This window comes from Culex pipiens, chromosome 3 (genome assembly GCF_016801865.2).
Source record: "Culex pipiens pallens isolate TS chromosome 3, TS_CPP_V2, whole genome shotgun sequence".
Taxonomy (NCBI): Eukaryota; Metazoa; Arthropoda; class Insecta; order Diptera; family Culicidae; genus Culex; species Culex pipiens.
In genome coordinates this window covers 126,498,932-126,523,854 of record NC_068939.1, presented here as the reverse complement: position 1 = coordinate 126,523,854, position 24,923 = coordinate 126,498,932, and the positions used below count along the sequence as shown (strand labels likewise).

Below are 24,923 nucleotides of genomic sequence, written 5' to 3'. Positions count from 1 at the left end.
GTATGTTGTCACCTAGTGTTGCGGCGGGAGTTCGTCCAAATAAACACTCAGTGGCGGGAAAAAGTCGAAATGTAATTTGGTTTTAGAAGCGAAACTCCAAACATCCTTTTCAATGTGACTGAGTACACGTTGAAGGAAGTCACGTGCGAGATCGCGACCGCTTAAGGGAGGACCACATTTGTGGGTGCTTTCACGCTTCTTCCTTTGCCTGGTTGGAGCTATCGATCGATGTGCGATACATATGCTTAGTTAGTAGGACCGACTAAGGCAAGAAAAAAACAGTGCAGTTTGTCACGATCGACGACTGTGACGACAGGCAGTGGCGGTGACTAGGAATAGTGGGAATGGATTGGTTTCGAAACTCAATTAAACGGTTTAGTTGTTTTGTGTTTTCGAGTTTTCGAGAGGGTTCAAGAGTGGGTCGGAACATATCTGTGGGTTTTTCTGCGGGCTTCCGTGGAACCATTCGTTGCTCAATTGATAATTGAAAAGTGTAATGAATCATGTTTAAGTTGGGTTTTGTTTCTATATTTCAAATTATTTAATAGTTACTTTGTTTTTTCCTGTTTTTGAAACACTGATTGATTTGATTGCAACTTTTTTGACCAAAATTAGCTTTTTCGTGAAAACTATTTCTCAGAATTTTATCACAAATCGAGTTAGTTTCTAAAATTAATATGTTTTGAGGAAATAATAAAACTGCATTAAAAAAATTACATTGCTATCCACCATAGTTTTACAAAGATTAAAAATTCCACATTAAAAAATCTGTGAAATATTTTTTCCAGTTTTAGAGGTTTTGTCTTACTCACTGAGAAAAGGCTCACTCAGAAAAATAATATCATATATGTTTATCATATTTAACTAAAACATGAATATTTTGCATAAAGTCAAAAATTGCCGAAATTCCGCTATTTCTCGTTTGATCGAAAATTTTGATTTAAATAGTGTAATCGAACATATTTTGAATATTTGCGATATTTACATTTTCAGCACATCATCAAGTTTTTGTTTCGAAAAACGAAAATCTTCGGAGGTTTTTACATTATTACTGTTATGCTGCTGTCAAAAAATAGCAAAATATCAATTAATTTACTACAAAAAAATTCTTGAAGTTTACCGTCTTTTTTCGAATTGTGGTCTCAAAATTAAATAAGTGTAAACAGATTGATCCAAAATTCATAAAATTCATTGATCCAAAATTCAAAAATAAACATTTTACCATTTTTTTAATTGTTTACAATCGATCCAAGAATTTTTTTATTTGTTTAGAAATTAAAATTTTTTGCCCCCTAATTTCTGATGATAATATTTTAAGGGGGTGGGGGGCAATAACTTGAAATAAATTTGCATTACTTCTTCACCAGTAAGAAATTATAAAAAAAAACTAAATCGGGAAATTTTTTTATGACGACATCCATGAAGTTGATTTTGCCTAAAATAGCCTGAATTTATTTATATATTCCCGTCTTATCACGCTTTTTCCCCTTTTCCTCATGTGTGTTCCATTATCAAAATGCAACAAACTAATTTTGCAATATTTTTTGTTAAGATTTTGTTAAGATTATAAAATAATCATTTTCTGCCTAAATTAAAAAAAAGGTAAATCCACTAACGTTATTGGTGCCTTCCTCACTCCTACTTAGAAAAAGACCGCCTGAGAGATCTTGACATCATATTCAACTGAATTATTATGAGTCGGCATCACACAGATTTATACAAGATTTTAAAATTTCGGACACTTTGAGTTTAAAATACGTATCCAACTAAAAATCACATTGCAGATTTGGTTTGAATCAGGGGTGCTCAAAGTTTTTGCAGACCGGGCCAAATTTGAAACTCAAATCAGCTTGCGGGTCAAATTTACAAAATAGGTTATTTATAAAAAATGAAATTATGATATTTAAATTTAAAAGAGTAGAAGTTACATCTACAAGATTTTTTTTTAAATTCAAAATTCCGACTTTTTAACAATTTTAACTTAAATTTATATGTATTTTGTTAAAAAGCTTATAAACTTAGTTCACTAATTAAACACAATGATTCTTTTTCTTAAAAACTATATCAGCTACACTAGTGATGGTACATTTAACGTAAAAACAAAGTTTGAACATCTTAAATATGATTTTAACAAGAAAAACAATGACTATCAAAGTCTCCCCGGAATTTAAACTGAGAATTTTTAACGTAACTATTTTTCTAAACACTATTGAACAAACTTTTTTTTTCCAAAATAGTGCATGGACTTTGTGTGGCCTACGCCAGAAAAAAAAGTATGAAAATTGAAATTACGAGTCATGGTTTCAACATTTGAATGAAAAAAATCTTTTAAAATGTATTATACACCAGTCAAGTTGATTTGCCATCATTAGTTTCCAAAATATCTAAGTATTAACGAAAATTTTATTTTTTGTGAAAAAAAAATTTTTTTTGCGGTGCTGTGCATTGGAATTTCATAAAAATTCAAAACATTTTTAACAAGCTTAAACATGCTAAATATGATTATCAATGCAGAAAAATGCATTTCAGATTGTTTTCAGATGATTAGACTAATATTTTCATGGAAATTTTGAAGATTTTGGGAAATTTTTTTTTTTTTGCTCCCTGATTTTTCAGATCAATTTTGAAGGGGGGGGGGGGGGGGAGGCGTGAATTTTTATAATTATTAAACATTTTGATCGTTATATTTGTGTCCTAAAATGGGGATCAAAATAATGATAAATCATTAGTTTTAGTTAAAAAAAAAATAAAAAAGTACCCATAAAAATTTAAAATTAACCTTAATTTTGGAAAAGTATAAAATCGCTTTACAAGTGGTCAACGGGCCATTTTACATGATCATTCAAATGAAGCCCGCGGGCCACAAAAAAATCACCACGGCCAACGGGCCATACTTTGGTCACCCCTGGTTTAAATCATCAAAAGTACTAAGATCTGCCGTTTAAAAAGTTTCACCTAAGTGGCCATAACTTAACGCAAGGTTGCCAGATCTTATCACAAAACAAAAGCATTTTTTCAGTTTTCAATTGTGAGTCAGTAATATATACAGCAATCCTCCACGAAAAGTTTCGTCATTCAATAACACAAATTTTAATACCATCAAACATTCTGAAAAAAGTGGCTTTTTACGTATTCTTCATATTGCCGCAAACGGCGTGTTCATTTAAAGTTTTCATACGAACATTTCAATAATAAGGCTAGATTTTTTGAACTCCAAACTATTTTTCTCTCAAATCAATCACATTTCATTCGGTTGAAATGCATTTAGCATTTTTGGGACCACCCTAACACGACGTAGGTCACCCTGATTGCCGAACAAAAAATACGGGTCTTATTATTTCGGCCATGGGGAAATTCTGTATTTTAATACGTGGGGGGTCTACAATAGGGTGCCCAGAAAAAATTACGCCTTGCTCCACAAGCGGAAAATGGTTTTTTGTGTAAATTTTGAGCGAAATTGGTTGAGGTTAACCCATTGATACCCGAGCCTAAAGTTGGTGAAAAAATGGTTTTCATACAAAAATTACTTTTTTTTAAATAGCTAATAACTTTTCAGGATCGAGTTTTACAGCTTTGGTATGTTTTACAAAGTTGTAAAGCATGAAATATCCAATGAGAATCTCACTTTTGGGAATATTTGGATAGAAGCAGCACATTGTGCAGACCAAACCGTAAGAAATTGGGTTTTCCATGCATTTTTTGATTTTCCCGTACAATATTCTGGGCACCTTAGTCTACAAACATTCTTAAAAAGACGATTTTCAGAGTCATTACACGGCGTGTTTTCTGGGCAACCTTAAGGAGAAAAAATAGTCATCAATACTTTCAAAAGTGTCTTATAGGAAATTTTCTCAGCTTTCCAATGCTTCTAAGAGCGAAATGTTTCATCGGGAAATTTTTGAGATATCTCTATTTTAAGCTTTTTCTTTTAAAATCCTTGACAATTTATTGGAAACTTTTAAATAACAGTCCAGGAAACTTGTCAAATGATGTGTTTCATGTGTATTTTACTGATCAAAATGTTTAAAATAAGACAAGAAACAACTTTGTAGATGGTTGCAAACCGCTAAACATTTTGAAAATTTAGTTTTAACCGATTTTTTGAATATGTGGGATTTATTTAAATAAATAAATAATAAAACCGTATTGAAATATTATTTTTACAAGACCAAATAGATTATTACATAATTGTTGTGAACAAATAACACCGGTCTGCTATGATTCAGCTTGGAATCAGCTGATACAATCGAAATTTCTACAGGTTTGAGATTGATAGGGTATTACAAGATTTTTATGAATAAATATCATATTTCCTTAATCAAACACTAACTAGTTGCATGGATACAAAACATGTTTCATACTCGAAATTATACTGCAAATTACTGTTGCTAGCTTTAGGAGCAATACTTTTCATTAGTATGAAATGATTATTTCAGTTTTTTTTGTATTAAATTATCAAGAAATTAGCAATATTTTAGAAGTTTATAAGACTCTCATCTTGAAAAAATATATATATGTCTCGATTTTTGTTCAAATAGTTTTTAAAGAATGTTTCTGTTAGATTTTTTTTTGTTAAAATTAATTTTTGTTCAAGCAAAAATAAATGTTTGTCATGGCGTTTTCAGAATTCTTAATTGGAAGACTCGAGTTTTATTGCTACTTTTAAGAGCATTTTCAACAGAAAACATTTTATAAAATTTTATCTTTATTTTATACTCATGAAAATATGACTTTTGAAGCTTGCTGCAGTAATATGTAGTACATTTTCGATTTCAAATCATATTTGTTTTTATGTTCCTGGTTAACGTTTGCTTAAGAAAATATCAAATTTATTCAATAAAATTCAATAATACCATTAACAATCACAAACCTGCCAAAGTTTCGGTTGAACAAGCTAAATCAGAGTAGACACGTGATATTTGTACACTAGGGTGCCCAGAATATGGGACTTTTTCTCAAAACCTCGCTCCACAAGCTGAATATTGTTCCTTGACCTATTCTAGGACTCTGGACCAAATATGAGCAAAATCGGTCATCATTTACCCATTGATACTCGGAGGTGAAGTTTGTATGGGAAAAATCGAAAAAATGTATGGAAAATCCAAGTTTCTTGCGGTTTGGTCTGCACGGTGCGCTACTTCCATCCGAATATTCCCAAAAGTGAGATTCCTAATGAAAATTTAATGCTCTACAACTTTGTGGAACATACCAAAGCTGTAAAACTCGATCCTGATAAGTTATTAGCGATTTAAAAAAGTCATTTTTGTATGGAAAACTGTTTTTTCACCAACTTTAGGCTCGGGTATCAATGGGTTAATCTCATCCAATGTCGCTCAAAATTTACACCGATGCTTATAATAACCCAAAAAAACGTTTTCCGCTTGTGGAGCAGGGGGTCATTTTTTCTGGGCACCCTATTGTACACAAAAAATATGTAATCATCAAATAATTCTTGTAAAAAATACATTTTCACACTGTTTTATGATTTTAATTTCTGAATAAATCCCATATATTCAAAAACAAAGACAAAACATAATTTTCAAAATGTTTAGCGGTTTTCAACCTTCTACAAAGTTGTTTCTTGTCTTACTCATCAAAATGTGCAAACATTTTGATGAGTAAATGACTCATGAAACACATCATTTGATAAGTTTTCTGAACTGTTAGTATAATGTTTCCAATAAATAATAAAGGAATTTAAAATTAAAAAACTTAAAATAGAGATATCTCAGAAATTTCCCGATGAAACATTTCGCTTTTAGAAGCATTGGAAAGCTGAGAAAATTTCCTATAAGACACATTTGTAAGTTGCGATGACTATTTTTTCCTGATAAGGTTGTTCTAGAAAACACGCCGTGATTAAAAAGGGTAAGTATAGTAAAATATAAAAAAAAAGCTTAATACCGTGAAAAATAAATAAATAAATCGCATTGAATTTTGAATTACTTATCTAAGACACTTTGAAAAATCTCCAAAAACACATTTTAAAACCACCTCAATGCTTCTTTCCATACCAACAGCTGCAGCTGTTGTTTGCCCCCCAAGACAATCGCCGCCGAGGAACACTCCTTCGTTCCATACTGTGCAGTCCTTCAACGAGCCCAGTGATAACATAAATCCCTTCTCAATGTTCACGTACACGTACTCGGTCCAGATTCCAAAACCATTATTTGCACACTGCTTAAACCGCGCGCACATTATGTAAGATTTTATCAATTTATTTAAATTGTGAACCCTTCGCCGTGGCGGCCAGCATGTTTGCACTTATTCTTGGGGAGGTTTTTTTTCGTTCATATGCAAACCACTAAGGACCATTGTTTGTTCATAGAACCGTGAGTTATGCTCTTGTTTTTTCGTCTGATTCCGCTCACACCGGGATGCTGAAGGGAATACCGTAGCTGATGAGGGTGGATTTATTTATGGAGAGTTGGGTTTGGTAGCTTCCGAAGTTCATGGCGCACGTTCACTTCGCTCGTTCGAACAATGGCGCATTATTTTGAAAGTCTCGTCTGATTCATAGCTCACGATATGGGTCTAACGAACCGCGGCAAGCTGCATTATTCACTCCCTTTAGGGGGATTGATGAAGTAGCTGGAAACGGTGACGCTTCCGGAGTTGTGGTTTGATGAACTGGTTAGATCTTGAAAATATTATTAAGAAATTCAAAACAATCAGTTTCGTCGAACAATGTTGCAACAATTTCAACCTAGTAACTCTTGTTTTTAGTGCTAGTGTGTTACAGTCAAGGTCAAACCACACCTTCAAATCCTGCTTACACCTAGTGCTCAACGTTCAAAAAATTAAGTTATCTCACCCACCTTATCAAGGTGCGAAAAAATTGTCCATCTTAATTTATTGCGCAAATAAACCTCGCGCGCGAAACGCCATCTGCGCCGTCCAAGGAGGTTTGAACATATCTTCCGAGGCCGCAACGTTTTTGGCGGTTGGTGACAAAAAATTTACATTGCAAATGATACTCCTCCTTAACCGAGCGCGCGTCAAACTGAGGGTGGCGGTGGAATTCCGCCCCTAGAAATCGGACCGCCATTTTTGGCGAATCCGGATTCCTCCGTTTTATAGCTTGATGTTGCTGGATTGATGGTACAGTTGGGCGCTGCTAGTTTGACAGTCACTTTTTTCTATTGAAAACATGCTACAGCAAAAAGGCACTAGTTTGATAATGCCAAAAGTAAAAAAATTACTAAATTACTAAATTACTGTATTGTTGTCCCATCTCTAGTACCAACTTCAACATCAGTTTTTTGTCAATTTTTGATTCCAATAAGATAATTGGTTGACCTCGAAGCCGGCTTCTAACGATATATTGGCTTCTACTACGACGCCGAGTTCCCAAAAGGCTCAATTCAAAATTCAGACTTCGATTCCAACCTTCCATAAAGAACCGACTCCAACTCCAAAAACAAATCCCGCACAACATTGTTGAAAACTGTTCGAATCTGACCACGAGCCTGACACGGTTTTCTCAGGATCTAACTACTCTGAACCCGACTCTAACTCTTGGTTCTCACAAGTTCCGAAATTACTCATTCGGATTCCAAACGTCTTTGTTGACTTCAACTCTAGCTCTCCAACAATACTCAACGCCACCAACTCTGATTCCAACTTCCAACAAATTATTTATAGTTAGTCGAATCCGACTCTGGCTTGTCAGGATTTGTTGACTTCAACTCCGACTCGGACTCCAATTTGTGAAAATTCCAATTCCGACTCCAGCCTTCAGAAAAAGACTCGACGCCAACGATTGCGACTCCGACAGCGAGTCTCAGACAAAGTTGTTGCAAATAAGCTACTCAAATTGTTCTGGTTTTAGTCGAATTAGACTCGGGTCTTCAAATAGCAGGGCTGTGTCGGTTGAGTCGGATTCTTCTGAGAACCCAGAGTTGGAGTCGGAGTCGGAGTTGGCAAACTCGACGGAGTGTAAGTCGCTAAATCTTCAGAAGTCGGGTACTTTTCGAGCGCTGAAGTCGGAGTCACCCAGTCAAACAGTAGCGATTCTTTCAGCTTCTACTGCGATTATAACATCTCATGCAAAAAAATGGATACTTGTCTGACTTCGACTCCAACTTTTCAAGATTTCGACGCTGTCGTGATATTTTGTCGCACCCGCCATTTCGACGTTTCGAGAAAAACGCGTTTTAATGTTTGACCTTGAATAAACAAAAACGAAAACACGCAATGTAAACAATAACAAACACGTTTGGTTTGTCTGACCAAGTTGGTTGCGGGAGTCCCGAGTTATAATTACAAATGTTTAAGGTAGTCAAACTTCTACGTGCGTCAAACGCGTTCTGACCTGAAATCCCTTTGGCCAGTTGTCACACTTACATCAATTTTCAGAGAGTGACAAGATAGCACGACAAGATTGAAACTTCGGAGTTTTTTTTTTGGTTTTATTCAATATCTTAGGATTGAAATCGAATTTTGGGGATCTGTAAAGGTCAAAAGATGAGGCATTGTGAGCTGCACAAAATGGCGTTCTTAACTCAATTTGACACAAAATGCACGTGCGACAAGTTAGCACGACGGACACAATTTGTAACTCCAACTTTCCCAATGATTATCATTGGTTGAGTCCGACTCTTGTTTCGCTCAGTAGCTTGACTAAAGGTCCTCAAAAAGGCTGACACTTGATTCCAGTTCAAAAGATTTATTATTACTATTTGAAATTCCCGATCCTGCGGCATCTGTCTCGGAAGTAAAAAGATCAGAGATTGAAGCTCGGTTTATACCCTGGAAAAATTCTGACTCAGGAATTGGACACATAGAATATGAACAAAAAACGACTTGAATCGGATGGGATTCCAACTTGCACCTTGCCCAGTGACCTCTAATTTGTCCGCCAGGTTCTCTGCCATTCTAAAATAGTTTATTGGAAGCATCACGAAGGCTATCATCGCCTGATACTTGGGACTAAGATAACTTGTACCAGCATAATTCAATTCTGATACAAATTATACTTTTCCATAATTTCGCTGCCGGCCAGCTGGAATTGTACTGGAAACACACACACCCAACAAACTATCTACTCCATAGACTCCGAATTCAACTCTGAACACATCTCCCATACAAATCTGAAGTTCTCAGAATTTGACGGCTCTGACTCCTTAAAGTGTTCCAACCTCGGCTTCTGAAAATTTGTTGATTACAGTCTCAACTCCGACTTCAACAACCACTTCAATTAAAATTGATTAAGATAAGCTAACGCCAATCTCAATTTTGATCAAGCTTTGCCTACTCCAAGTCCTCAAAATATTTTGGGTTTTGAGTTTTCAAGAACTGTGGAAAATGAGAAGCCATTTAGATTGATTCTGTCAAACTAACAGGTTCCTACCGTAACCAGATACTACAGTTGCAAGCTGTAAATCATACCACACTGGTGATAGATTTTTGCGTGCGTAGGACGACGTTCAACGACTTTCGAGTTTCAGGTTCGTCGATTGCATCACGCAAGCTAGCTTCTCCATAAATCGATTGCGGAGCGTAAAATTTCATCCAGAAAATTGATCGCTTGATTAATGATGGATTCTTCCTCCTCTTCTTTTTGCAGATTTGCTGCCAACGTCGGATCGGTTCACCGATGTCAACGTTACGTCATTCTCGCGGCTGCTGTTCGACGTCGCACGGGACCAGGTCATCGTCGGTGCAAGGTAAGCTACCTAAGGGGAGGCTTAAATTATAGAAATACATAGAGGATTTTTTTTTAAATTTTTAAATAACATAACGAATAAAAATAACAATTTGGCAACACTGGTCGGTCAACCTTTAAAGTTCCCTCTCTCATCCAAAAATTAATAAAGCCCAATTAAGTGTCGTTAGTATAAATCATACCCACGAGAGGGGGATCGCATTTCTCCACCGCCATAAAAAGAAAGGTTAAATTTCTCCCGGGAGAAACGACATTAAAGTCCCAAAAAGCCACGCACTTAAGGAGCCTCTTAATTGGCATTTTTCTCCCTCGAAACAACAAAAATTGCCCACATATATGTGATCTTCATAATCATCATTATAAGGTTCCGCAATCTCGGGAACGGGGGAAAACCTTCAGATTAAGGCAGAAGGGAGCAGGTGAAAATTACTGCCATTTTGGGGTTGTAAAATTATACTTTTCGGACCGGGCGCACTCACATCATAACTCTTAATGGTCGCACTTAATCAAGGGAAAGAGGATTTTTTTCGCTCTTTTTCCTTTTTGAAAAAGTGTCCACAAATGATTTTTTGACGTGAGAATTTGTCTGTATAAAAAAATCAAATAATATTAAAATTTAATTTTTTCAGAGGATTTTTTGAATTCGATTTCTCAAGAGGATCCGAAAAGTTAACAAGCTTGAAAAACATAAAAAATTAAATTTCTTTTCGTTCGAAGTCAGCAAAAAAGAAAGTAGTCACGCAATCTGCACGGAAATGAAGGCTCATTATAGAGGTCAGCTGAAGTTGGAATATTAATGCAGTTTTAATAATGGCCATTAATTTTCAAGATTTCCGCGATAAAGCTGATTATTTTGTTTTATTAGCATTTTGGAGACTTACTACTTTCTTTAAAATTACCAATCCTACAAAAAATTACAACACAAAAATAGATCCAATCCCAAACAAACACGATTACGTAACCTCCCGCCGAGATTACGCCACCCGAAACCTTAACAACCTCCCCAATTTCACGGTCATCATCTCAAAGCCCATATCACAGCACTGGCAAGCCAGATTTGGCTGGGTCAGCTCAGCTGGAGCTGAAAGCAGCCTCGAAACAGGTTATCGATGAGGCCATGGGTTTGGTACTGGGCGCATTTTGCATTTTTTTATCTGGATTATTTATTTTATTTTTTTAGGCTGGATTGAACTGAAAGTGAAATTTTATGGTTTAAGTGTAGCTGGATATCATTTTTTTTTGCAAGAAAAAAAATGCAATGATGAGCTAAGGGATGAGTTCTTTTCAATGCAAAATAAATACCCTGTTAGCTAAAGGTTGTCAAGTTTTATTATTGTTAAACGTTTGTCACATTATCTTTTATTTAAACAAAAGTCATGATGACCTAAGGGATTCAACCAAAACTATTAATATCCAAACATTCGAAAATGAGTATCAATAATCAAAAAAGTATTTTAGTAACTGATTGACGAAGGGTTATGCCAACAATAGCTTATTAATTTTAAAAACATTCAAAATATTCTAATTTTCATTTTTATGATGTACTGTAATCTGGGTTGAATCAGCACAAATGGGGCAAGTTGGGACGAATGTTTGAGCCTTGTTACTGCAAATGATTTGGATATTTTTGACTAGTATCGGATAGAACAGACAGAGGATACCAAAATAACGCATCATTTTTCAAATTTCAAGCTTTCAAATCCTCTAAAAATTGCTTTCCCTATTCAGACTGAAGTCCCGATTCACCCCATTTGACGATACGAGGTGCGTTTTAAAAAATAGAAATATTGGTAAAATACAGTTTTTTAATTGGCCCTTTAAAAAAATCGACAGAAAATTTGGCTCAAAGATATTTTCTAAACATCCAAGCTGTTATTAGGCCGATGCAACTATTTTTAAAAGTTTTTGGGGGGGGCAAAAAATAAAAAAAATAGTTTCAACATTTGCATGGAAAAAGTGTTTTAAAATGTATTTTACACTAGTTCAGTTGTTTTTGCAATAAAAGTTTTCAAAAAATGTAAAATTTGACGAAAACAAAAATTTTAGCGAAAAAAAAACTTTAGCGATAGTAGACATCGAAAATTTTCAAAAAATCAAAAGATTTTTAAATCAACCCAAACATGCTAAAAATGATTCTAAACGCAGGGGAATTCATTTTAAATTGATTTTAACTAATTGCACTTAAAATTTCATAAAAATATTGAAGTTTTTTGAAAAAATATTTTTTTGCCCCTTGATTTTTCGGGCCAACTTTGAAGGGGGGGGGAACAAAAACTTTAAATAAAATTTTTACCAGCCTTAGGAATCCCGTCAAAACTAATTTAAAATAGATTCTCAAAAGGAAAACATAATCTTCTCAGATTTTGATATTTTTCCAGAAACATTTTTTTGGTTTTGATAAATGTAGTTATTTGAAAAGTTCTGTTTAATATGTTTTTTTTTTTTTGAAAATAAAGATTTTTCACAATTTGCAATAATTCTATCAAACGACAAAAGCATTTATTTAAAAAATTTATTGATTAAAGAATTTACTAGAAAATACTAGAGTTTTCACAAAATATCGTATTATTCATTTTAGAATTTTCATGGTTTTGCCTTCCTCACTGAGGTAAGGCTATAATCCTGCTCTAAAAATGAACTTTGTATAAAAACGTCGTAGACCCACCTTCATGTATACATATCAACTCAGAATCGAAAACTGAACAAATGTCTGTGTGTATGTGTGTGTGTATGATTGTGTGTATGTATGTATGTGACCAACAAACTAGCTCATGTTTCTCGGCACTGGCTGAACCCGAACCTGTTGCATTCGGTTTAAGGTCCCATAGATCGAGTTTCATACAGATTGAAGTTTCGATAAGCAGTTCAAAAGTTATGTATAAACATTAGGGTGCCCAGAATATGGGCAAATGTTTCAAAACCTCGCTCCACAAGCCGAAAACTGTTCCCTAGGGTATTCTAAGCCTCTGTGCAAAATTTGAGCGAAATCGGTCAACATTAACCCATTGATACTCGGGCATGAAGTTTGTATGGGAAAAATCGTCAAAATGTATGGAGAAACGGCACAGTTTCGTAATAATCCCTGTAGGTGGCGTTGCGAGTGTCCAAAGTTTGCCAAACGTGAGATTCTTATGTGAAATTTAATGCCCAACAACTTTGTAGAAGAGTGCAAGACGATCCGAGTTAACCTCAAAAAGTTATTAGAATTTTAGTGAAGTGGTCTCCAACCGACATGGCCAAAGGGCCTAATCCGGTATTGCCACTAAGGAAAGCAAGCATAAAATTGTAATTTTGGGATATTTTTTGTCAAACAAAGAAAACAAAATCAACAAAGTATGAATTAGACTAAATCGATCCAGCTGAATCCGAATTTAAAGGTTGATAGGCGAAATTTTCTAAGAGACGCAAGACATTCAAGATGGCGGCCAAGATGGCGGCTGTATAGAAAACCCTAAACACAAAGGGTATTATGTGACCTGCAATCGACTACTCAAATTTAACTAATCTTGGGGCTCTAAACACGATTAAGACCACTACAGACTTCCAAACAGACAAGGTTATTCAAACTAAGATGGTGGCCAAGATGGCGGCTGTATAGAAAATCCTATAGATAATGAAATACTAAAATACCAAAATACTAAAATACTAAAATACTAAAATACTAAAATACTAAAATACTAAAATACTAAAATACTAAAATACTAAAATACTAAAATACTAAAATACTAAAATACTAAAATACTAAAATACTAAAATACTAAAATACTAAAATACTAAAATACTAAAATACTAAAATACTAAAATACTAAAATACTAAAATACTAAAATACTAAAATACTAAAATACTAAAATACTAAAATACTAAAATACTAAAATACTAAAATACTAAAATACTAAAATACTAAAATACTAAAATACTAAAATACTAAAATACTAAAATACTAAAATACTAAAATACTAAAATACTAAAATACTAAAATACTAAAATACTAAAATACTAAAATACTAAAATACTAAAATACTAAAATACTAAAATACTAAAATACTAAAATACTAAAAAACTAAAATACTAAAATACTAAAATACTAAAATACTAAAATACTAAAATACTAAAATACTGAAATACTGAAATACTAAAATACTAAAATACTAAAATACTGAAAAACTTAAATACTAAAATACTAAAATACTGAAATACTGAAATACTAAAATACTAAAATACTAAAATACTAAAATACTAAAATACTAAAAAACTAAAATACTAAAATACTAAAATACTAAAATACTAAAATACTAAAATACTAAAATACTAAAATACTAAAATACTAAAATACTAAAATACTAAAATACTAAAATACTAAAATACTAAAATACTAAAATACTAAAATACTAAAATACTAAAATACTAAAATACTAAAATACTAAAATACTAAAATACTAAAATACTAAAATACTAAAATACTAAAATACTAAAATACTAAAATACTAAAATACTAAAATACTAAAATACTAAAATACTAAAATACTAAAATACTAAAATACTAAAATACTAAAATACTAAAATACTAAAATACTAAAATACTAAAATACTAAAATACTAAAATACTAAAATACTAAAATACTAAAATACTAAAATACTAAAATACTAAAATACTAAAATACTAAAATATCAAAATACTAAAATACTAAAATACTAAAATACTAAAATACTAAAATACTAAAACACTAAAATACTAAAATACTAAAATACTAAAATACTAAAATACTAAAATACTGAAATACTGAAATACTAAAATACTAAAATACTAAAATACTGAAAAACTTAAATACTAAAATACTAAAATACTGAAATACTGAAATACTAAAATACTAAAATACTAAAATACTAAAATACTAAAATACTAAAAAACTAAAATACTAAAATACTAAAATACTAAAATACTAAAATACTAAAATACTAAAATACTAAAATACTAAAATACTAAAATACTATAATACTAAAATACTAAAATACTAAAATACTAAAATACTAAAATACTAAAATACTAAAATACTAAAATACTAAAATACTAAAATACTAAAATACTAAAATACTAAAATACTAAAATACTAAAATACTAAAATACTAAAATACTAAAATACTAAAATACTAAAACACTAAAAAACTAAAATACTAAAATACTAAAATACTAAAATACTAAAATACTAAAATACTAAAATACTAAAATACCAAAATACTAAAATACTAAAATACTAAAATACTAAAATACTAAAATACTAAAATACTAAAATACTAAAATACTAAAATACTAAAATACTAAAATACTAAAATACTAAAATACTAAAATACTAAAATACTAAAATACTAAAATACTAAAATACTAAAATACTAAAATACTAAAATACTAAAATACTAAAATACTAAAATACTATAATACTAAAATACTAAAATACTGAAATACTAAAATACTAAAATACTAAAATACTAAAATACTAAAATACTAAAATACTAAAATACTAAAATACTAAAATACTAAAATACTAAAATACTAAAATACTAAAATACAAATCAAAATTCATAATCATAATCATTTAAATTGTAAATAAATGTTAAGAGGCATAGTCTGGGGCACTAGAAAAAATACTGCATTCTTCTTTTTACTTAAAGTCTAGGAAATGTTAGTAAAAAACACAGCCAAAGCTGACCCCTAAAAAATACATTTTTAAAAACATTGACGAAGTCACTCACAATAATCAAGTACTTCCAACCCACACAGTATTTAAAATTTAAGGGATCTTCTTTCCAATGCTTTTTAAAGATCAAAAATTTGTTGAACAATGGATTTTTGGCGATTTTTTAAATCTAATCCCGTCTAAAGGCGGGGTTGGGTTGTAGAGGGATAACCTTGTCTGTTTGGAAGTTTGTGGTCTTAATCGTGTTCAGAGCCCCAAGATTAGTTAAATTTGAGTAGTCGTTTGCCGGTCACATAACACCCTTTGTGTTTAGCATTTTCTATACAGCCGCCATCTTGGCCGCCATCTTGGTTTGAATAACATTGTCTGTTTGGAAGTCTGTAGTGGTCTTAATCGTGTTCAGAGCCCCAAGATTAGTTAAATTTGAGTAGTCGTTTGCAGGTCACATAATACCCTTTGTGTTTAGCATTTTCTATACAGCCGCCATCTTGGTTTGAATAACATTGTCTTTTTGGAAGTCTGTAGTGGTCTTAATCGTGTTCAGAGCCCCAAGATTAGTTAAATTTGAGTAGTCGTTTGCAGGTCACATAATACCCTTTGTGTTTAGCATTTTCTATACAGCCGCCATCTTGGCCGCCATCTTGGTTTGAATAACATTGTCTGTTTGGAAGTCTGTAGTGGTCTTAATCGTGTTCAGAGCCCCAAGATTAGTTAAATTTGAGTAGTCGTTTGCAGGTCACATAATACCCTTTGTGTTTAGCATTTTCTATACAGCCGCCATTTTGGCCGCCATCTTGGTTTGAATAACATTGTCTGTTTGGAAGTCTGTAGTGGTCTTAATCGTGTTCAGAGCCCCAAGATTAGTTAAATTTGAGTAGTCGTTTGCAGGTCACATAATACCCTTTGTGTTAAGCATTTTCTATACAGCCGCCATCTTGGCCACCATCTTGGTTTGAATAACATTGTCTGTTTGGAAGTCTGTAGTGGTCTTAATCGTGTTTAGAGCCCCAAGATTAGTTAAATTTGAGTAGTCGTTTGAAGGTCGCATAACACCCTTTGTGTTTAGGGTTTTCTATACAGCCGCCATCTTGGCCGCCATCTTGAATGTCTTGCGTCTCTTTGAAACTTTAACAGGATTCCGAGATATCATTTTTTGAAAATAAAATCCGTGTTTTTCGACGCGCCGCGCGCAAAAACCGGAGAATGACGAAATTGGCAAAAAAAAAACAACTTTTTTCACTAAAACTGCGATAACATTAAAATTTCAGCGATGACCTATAGATGTTTGGGTACCAAAATTTTCGTAATTAAAAGACGCAACTTATCGCAGACGAAGTTATCGCAGTTTTAGTGAAAAAAGTTGATTTTTTGCCAATTTCGTCATTCTCCGGTTTTTGCGCGCGGCGCGTCAAAAAACACGGATTTTATTTTCAAAAAATTATATCTCGGAATCCTGTAAATGAACTCCTCCCATTTTTTAGTATGTTATGTAAAAATGTCCGGGGAATCCAATAAAAATATTTCCAGACATAGGCTCTTTGGTCCAGACACCGTCAAAACGGCATTTTAAAGTTTCATACGCCCTTTTCATATGTTAGGCTAGATTTTTGAAACTTCTTACCATTTTTCTTTGAAAGACCGACTTATCACTTTTCATTTGCGTAGAAAGACAATTGAAATCGGTTAAAATGGCGAGGAGTTATGATTTTTCGAAAAAAGTGGTTTTTGCGAAAATCGACGAAAATTGCCATTTTTCAGACCACCCTAACACGGCGTAGGTCACCCTAATGGCCAAACAAAAAAATACGGGTCTAATTATTTCAGCCAGGGAACCCCCAGAAAAAAATTGAGCCCGATCCGAGGACTTTGGTTTTTTCCATGCTGTTTTCGTGGAGAATTGCTGAGTGGCAATACCGAATTAGGCCCTTTGGCCATGTCGGTTGGAGACCACTTCACTAAAATGCTAATAACTTTTTGAGGTTAACTCGGATCGTCTTGCACTCTTCTACAAAGTTGTTGGGCATTAAATTTCACATAAGAATCTCACGTTTGGCAAACTTTGGACACTCGCAACGCCACCTACAGGGAGAATTACGAAACTGTGCCGTTTCTCCATACATTTTGACGATTTTTCCCATACAAACTTCATGCCCGAGTATCAATGGGTTAATGTTGACCGATTTCGCTCAAATTTTGCACAGAGGCTTAGAATACCCTAGGGATCAGTTTTCGGCTTGTGGAGCTGGGGGTCATTTTTTCTGGGCACCCTAATAAACATGTGTTTTCACATGTATCCGGATTTCACTTAAATGTATGTAAACTATGCCCGGGTCCATCATCCAACCCATCGTTGGTGAGGTCATCAAAAAACCTTTCCAATGCGTCCAAAACATTGAAGATCTAGCAACCCTGTCTCGAGATATGTACACATAAGTGATATTGATGTACTTTTTGGATGCCGGATCTCACTTAAATGTATGTAAACTATGTCCGGATCCTCTATCCGACCCATCGTTAGTTAGGTTATCAAATGACCTTTCTAACAACTTCAAAACATGAAAGATCTGGCAACTCTGTCTCGAGATATGTCCACTTAAGTGATATTGATGTACTTTTTGGATGCCGGATCTCACTTAAATGCATGTAAGCTAAGTTCGAATCCACCATTCAACCCATCGTTGGTAAGGTCATCAAAAAACCTTTCCAATGAGTCCAAAACATTGAAGATCTGGCAACCCTTTCTCGAGGTATGACCACTGAAATGATATTTATGTACTTTTTTATTCCGGATCTTAAAAATAAATGATATTTTTGTACAATTCCATCATATCAGCCATTGTTGGTATAAGTGAGGAAGGCTCCAACCACATAAGTGGATTAAGTTAGTTTTTAACATGAGTTTTCACATAATTTTCCCAAAACGATGATTTTTAATTTAATTTATTAATTGACATGATTTCAAATATGGGTGCGCAAAATATTTTTAAAATTTTCAACAGATAAGAGATTTTACTATATAATACTATTTTGTACAAAGCACCTTAGGTATTAAAAATACTCAACAATTTATAATGTCAAACTATTTCATAAAATTTCACTAGTTTAGATTTTAAGTTTAAAATATATAATGCTCACAAAATACGAAAAACGAAACTATTGGAACTACGCCCCCCGGGGCATGGCCTTCCTCTAACGTGGGATTTCTGCTCCAGCGCCTCTGACGAGACAGGAGAAACCGGGACCGACGTTTTACTTCACCATCCGATAGAAGCTCAGTGGATAAGGCGGGAATCGAACCCGCGTCTCATAGCATCATCGGGATCGGCAGCCGAAGCCGCTACCCCTGCGCCACGAGACCCACTTCACAATACCATATTTTATGAATAACTTTTTTTTACAACATTGAAAATTAATACAAAAATAAATCGCGTTGTTCAATACTAATAATGCACACCATGATAATTGTAGTAAAACACGGAAAATCTAATTAAGTAAACATTTCAACAACAGTTGTGCCTTTTGATAGCCATATTGCAAATTTTAAAAAAATGATAACTTTCAAGCAAAAGAAGTTTTGAGTTCTTTTTAACTAGACATCAATTTTGAGAAACTATTGAGTATTTAAAAAAATGTACACAGTAAAAAAATCTGGGGATGGGAACATCTTTTATGTCAGAAAAAATGTTGTTATGTCAGAAAAAAAGCTGAGGTCAAATTGCATAATAGAAGAATAAATATTCTACCTTCCAAAATTACACTTTCCAAATTGACACATTTTTTACTGTGTAATCGTCAGTTAACGCTAAAAAAAATTTGGACTTCGATAACAATAACCTTATTGTTATAAAATATCGTCATTATCGGTAAACATCGTTGGTAAAGAGCAATTTTGAACTAAGTGTGAAAGTGAGAGTGTGTGCAACATGGAGTTAAACTTTCTATGAAGTTGCTGTGAAGGTTACAATGGCACATAGAAAAGTTTAACTCCATGTTGCACGCACACACTCTCACTTATAATTTCTCGATTAAATGTTTATTTGTTTACTGAGTCAATAGATATACAAAAAAATTAATCAATAGTTTTGTTAGAAATAGTTAGAAAGATTAGATAAATTTGTTACGTTTCTAAATTTTAAATGCCATTGTTAAAAATAAAATTCACTGATAGCTGATAGCAACTGCGAGAATACTATAAGAATTAACAAACGAAGCTAAATATTTAAAAAACAAAATTATTTTAATATTGATATTTTCTTACATGTAAAACTTAGGAGCTAAGAAAAAAAAATTAATTTTTTTATTTGTAATTGAAGTTTTTTTTATTTATTTATTTTTTAAATACTTTCCATATCAATCGTTTATAATTTTGGTTTATTTTTCAAATTCTTGTCACAATCAATGTACACATCATAATACATCTGATAATGAGTACATCTTTTATATCATTGAAAAAGCGTAATTTTACCTTTTAAAATGTGTAAATTCACCGCAATTCTAGTAAAACTAGAATTGAGAAATAATTTCGCCACTTTTCAGACTAAATTGAGGTAAAATTACGTCATAAAAGAGGTAATAATAAACCATCACATTTTACAGCTTCCAATTTTACACAATTTTTGACTCTGTTCAATCTATTTTCTCAAATCCACAATCCATAAAAGCAACTCAACACTTGCCACCTGAATTTGCCACTATTCGCTTCGTTAGTAAACACGCCAAACGGTACCCCTCAAATGACCATTCTATTAAGTTTGCTCTACTTCTTTTTTTTTGCGCCAGCAAACTCCCCGTTTTGTTTATTCATGGTGGTTTGACGACAAACACGCGCCAGCGCGCGCTCTCGTCAGCGCTTTGGACGGCGTAAATTATGATTATTTGGGCACATTTGTTGGTTGGTTGGTCAGCGCACCATAAAAACCATTCACACGCGAGAACACTCCCTTAAAAGTGCCACACTCAGTGTGTGAGAGTGTGATTGTGAGTGTGCTGTTGGGACACAAACAACAACAACAACACAATCGCTAATAATCATGTCGATTTGTTGGAGTTGTTTTGTTGCTCACGAGGAGTTGTGAGAGATTTCTTCTTGTTTGGAATGGGTTAGAGATCGTAGGGTTATCAATTTCTAGCAATCGAAATCTAGAAAAAAAAGCTTGGATCTTGCCTAAACACAGGTCAATGACCTATCATTTAACACTGACCTAACAGAGGTCATTGACCTAACAGGTATAACTGACCAAACAGAGATCAATGGCCAAACAGAGGTCAATGACCAAACAGAGGCCAATTGTGAAACAGATTTCAACGAAGAAACAGCGGTTAATTGTGGAATAGAGGTAAATGACCTATGTACAAAAAAGTCACTGACCAAAAAAAGGAAAATGACCTTAAAGAATGCAATGACCAAACAGTTACCAAAAATGACAAAAAAAGAACAAATATTGAACAGATCAATGTCCAAAAATGTCAATAGGTCATTAGGTTTAAATCAGGTCAAATTTATAAAATAGGTCAAAATCATAGTATCAACATTACAAAGAGGTCTAACCGACCTAAAATGTGACCCCTACCATCTCTACACCACACACATGCCACTGGAATGCATTGTCTTTAAACCGATCAATCCAAAGCCACTTCAGCTGCCTTCTTCTAAACGATCGACGCGGGGTCAGCTCCTCACAACCACATCGATCAATGCAAATAAAGAGTACCCCTCGGCAAAGTGCCTCGCCGTTTGCGATGCATTCACACGCCGGTGGAGGTTAGGGTTGTCCTACTCCTATTATTGACCCACAGCAAAAGAGGGGCGTGTGTTGCCACGACCATTGCATAAGCGCTTCAAATGGTTTGCCAAAAAGTGCAGAAATTGGGACCTCTGCGCGCGGTGCAAAACATGACCATTTGTGCGTTGTTTGCGTCGATCGATTGATGTTTGGCCTTTTCTTACTTTGAATACTTGGTTGTTGCCTTTTCTCGTTAGGGGGATTTTTGTTTTCTTGTTTGCTTGTTATTATTTGGCGATGGCTTTTTGGGGGTGCCGTACTGACTCGGGTGCGTGCGAAATGTGAAACCCACTCACGACTCTTTTTCTCGTGAGAGGTGGTTGTGCGAGAGTGTGCCATTTGGTCAATCGGTTAATTTATGGGGGTTTTGTGAGACTCGCGGCACGACAGCTTTTTATGTAATGGTTGTTATTAGGGTCTCGCGAAATTTGATGGGTTTTTTCTACCTAATCTTAAAGAGTTCGTCTGCATTTTTATGCAAGTCACTCACTTACCTTCTTACTCATTCATTCACTATCTCACTCACGCAGTCACTCACGCAGTCACTCACTCAATCACTCATTAACTTCTACCATTCAGAGAATGGATTGCTGAGTTAGTGAGTAAGTGAGTGAGTAAGTGAGCGAGTAAGTGAGTGAGTAAGTGAGTGAGTAAGTGGGTGAGTAAGTGAGTGAGTAAGTGAGTGAGTGAGTGAGTAAGTGAGTAAGTAAGTGAGTGAGTTAGTGAGTGAGTAAGTGAGTGAGTAAGTGAGTAAGTAAGTGAGTGAGTTAGTGAGTGAGTAAGTGAGTGCGTAAGTGAGTGAGTAAGTGAGTAGGTTAGTAACTAGTAAGTGAGTAAGTGAGTAAGTGAGTAAGTGAGTAAGTGAGTAAGTGAGTAAGTGAGTAAGTGAGTAAGTGAGTAAGTGAGTAAGTGAGTAAGTGAGTAAGTGAGTAAGTGAGTAAGTGAGTAAGTGAGTAAGTGAGTAAGTGAGTAAGTGAGTAAGTGAGTAAATGAGTAAGTGAGTAAGTGAGTAAGTGAGTAAGTGAGTAAGTGAGTAAGTGAGTAAGTGAGTAAGTGAGTAAATGAGTAAATGAGTAAGTGAGCAAGTGAGTAAGTGAGTGAGTGAGTAAGTAAGTACGTAAGTGAGTGAGTAAGGGATTGAGTGAGTGAATGACCAATCGGGTAAGTAAGCAAGTGAGTAAGTGAGTGAGTGAGTAAGTAAGTAAGTAAGTGAGTGAGTAAAGGAGTGAGTGAGTAAAGGATTGAGTGAGTGAATGAGTGAGTGAGTAAGTGAGTAGGTGAGTAAGTGAATAAGTGAGTAAGTGAGTAAGTGAGTAAGTGAGTATGTGAGTATGTGAGTAAGTGAGTAAATGAGTAACTGAGTAAGTGAGTAAGTGAGTAAGTGAGTAAGTGAGTAAGTGAGTAAGTGAGTAAGTGAGTAAGTGAGTAAGTGAGTAAGTGAGTAAGTGAGTAAGTGAGTAAGTGAGTAAGTGAGTAAGTGAGTAAGTGAATAAGTGAGTAAGTGAGTAAGTGAGTAAGTGAGTAGGTGAATAAGTGAGCAAGTGAGTAAGTGAGTAAGTAAGTGAATGAGTTAGTGAATTAGAGAATGAGTAACTGAATGAATAAATTCGTGAGAGAGTTTTTGTTTCAAGCAATTGTAAAATATAATAAAAGCTTCAAAAATTTACCATTCGAGATTTAGCTTGTCAAGTCAAAAGATTTTTACACCGTCTTGTTTTCTTATTCAACTTTTAAGAAGATTCAATTTCAGAGCCCAACTTGGAAACGGTAACGACGAAATAAACATCGCGAGGGACATCATAAAATGCTGCTCAGCTTCCATTAATCTTCAGGGAAGTAGCAGCAGCCATGGACATGAAGTCTGGACAAAAAAAAACGAATCGCCCAACTTTAAATGGAAGTGTCTCGAAAAGTACACAAAGAGTCGTGAAAGTTGCCATATTTCTCCTCTTACGTTTTCTGTGTGATGTCTCTCCACGTAAATAATTGGATTAACGTGAAGCTTTGACGCGTCCTGATCCTGACTCTTTTCGCTCGAGGTTTTATTGACTTAACCGTGAAATTGAACAAGATTGGAGAAATTTGGAGAGGCTTTGACGAATAAAACTGTCGAATTTTTATTTTCAATAAAGCTGATTGCAAAGCCTAATTAACTCAGCATTCTCAAAGAAATCTTTTTTTTTTTGTAATTAGTAAACATTCCACACGTTTGACTTTTTTGCATTCCTTAATTTTCAGTCAGTCTCGTCAAAAAACGGTCATAAAACCGTACTCCACACCTACGACTTTGGCAAACCGTCAGACAGGTTGAGATCATTTGCCTTTTTTTTTGGGTAATTAACAAACACATTTATTGACACAAGAAATGTCGCCGATTTGATGAGGGCGTCAACGACATTTTTTGTGAGTTTTGTTTGTTCAAGAGTGAATGAACTTTGAATTGTTTTTTGATTCTTCAAATTTGTTTCAGTTTATGACAATTTGAGTATTTAATAGTTTGTCATGAAATAGATTCTTAAAAAACTGAAAATTTTATTTTAAATTTATATCTAAGCAATAAAGATTTTTTGAAATGTGTGGTCTTCACAAATGAATCAATTTCAATCAAAAGTGAAAACCTTCAACACATTTTCCTTTCGTCACACCCTCAAAAAATCGTAAGAAAAACCGTAACTTTTACCTCGAACTCAAGAGAGAGTGTTCAACGATGGTGGCCAAACAATTCCCTTTTGATTAGCGGTTTCATTCCGGCTTGAAATCAAAAACCTCTCCCAATTTAGACCCGATTAGATTTAAAGGCCTATCGACACGTGGACCCCAGAGAGAAGAGAAAAGGTGAAGGAGAAGGTTCGATTCATCATTGCTCATTATCACACTTGTGTTTACACGTGCCCATAAAAGGGGTCGGATTTTGGTTTCCATGGAAGAGACGGTGTGTGGGGTAACTTTTTTGAACCCGCATCGGACACGGTATCATCTTGACCTCTTTGGGGGATTCGTTAACATTTTTGAGGTATCGATTTTAGGGGAGGCTTTCCAATAGTTGCAAATTTTGAAAAAAATCCGAAATATTCTAAAATATATTTTAATATTTTTTTTCAAATTTGTGATTTTTTTAATCTCAAAAAAATAACAAAAAAGCTAACTTCCCCCTCAAAATCGATCCAATTCCGCTGACTCATTTGTTCTATTTTTGAGTGGTCCTCCCTGTTTGATTAGAGGTCACTTGAAAGGCAGACTCTCCCCCTGATTAGAGTCGAGTCGAGCTTTGTCGGAACCGGGAGAGGTTCGTCACTTCGAAGCATTGAAGTCACCGACCTTTGAAGTCGCGCAAATCTTACAAAAAGTGATTACACTCTAAAACGAATAAGTGAAATTTGATACAATTTCACTCGTTATTTTATTATTTTATCTCTTTCTGCATTTCTACTGAAATTTTGTGTGTAAGGACTTTAAATCAATAAAATCAATTTATTTCGCCCCTCCTTCTACCATCATGAATGGCACAACTTTGTTGACTCAACGTCACTTTGAATAGGGGCGCGGATCTCGAGTCCCGTGCTAAACCACTTTTCACCCGGTCAATTCAGCGTCGTCCACCTCACAGTTCCGACGATGAACTTTTTCAAAATGTTACATCCAATTCAATATTAAACTAGGATGGTGCGAATTTTGCATCCAAGAAAGAGTTTTGTGTAAACACTCAATTGGTTGTTGATGGATAGACCAATACAGGATGAAATGTGAGCCCCAAGAGCCGGTTAATTGATAGCTGTCGT

At 34.1% G+C, this 24,923-nt stretch overlaps 1 protein-coding gene across 1 annotated transcript in view; it reads left to right on the top strand.

The window, feature by feature from the left end:
• The window catches only part of LOC120414410 (semaphorin-5A), a 340,087-nt gene that overhangs the window by 100,768 nt on the left and 214,396 nt on the right, over positions 1-24,923 (top strand). The window contains exon 4 of the mRNA XM_039575592.2: positions 9,569-9,668. Within this exon, the coding sequence (XP_039431526.2) occupies positions 9,569-9,668 (100 nt within the window). The remainder of the gene's footprint in view (positions 1-9,568; positions 9,669-24,923) is intronic.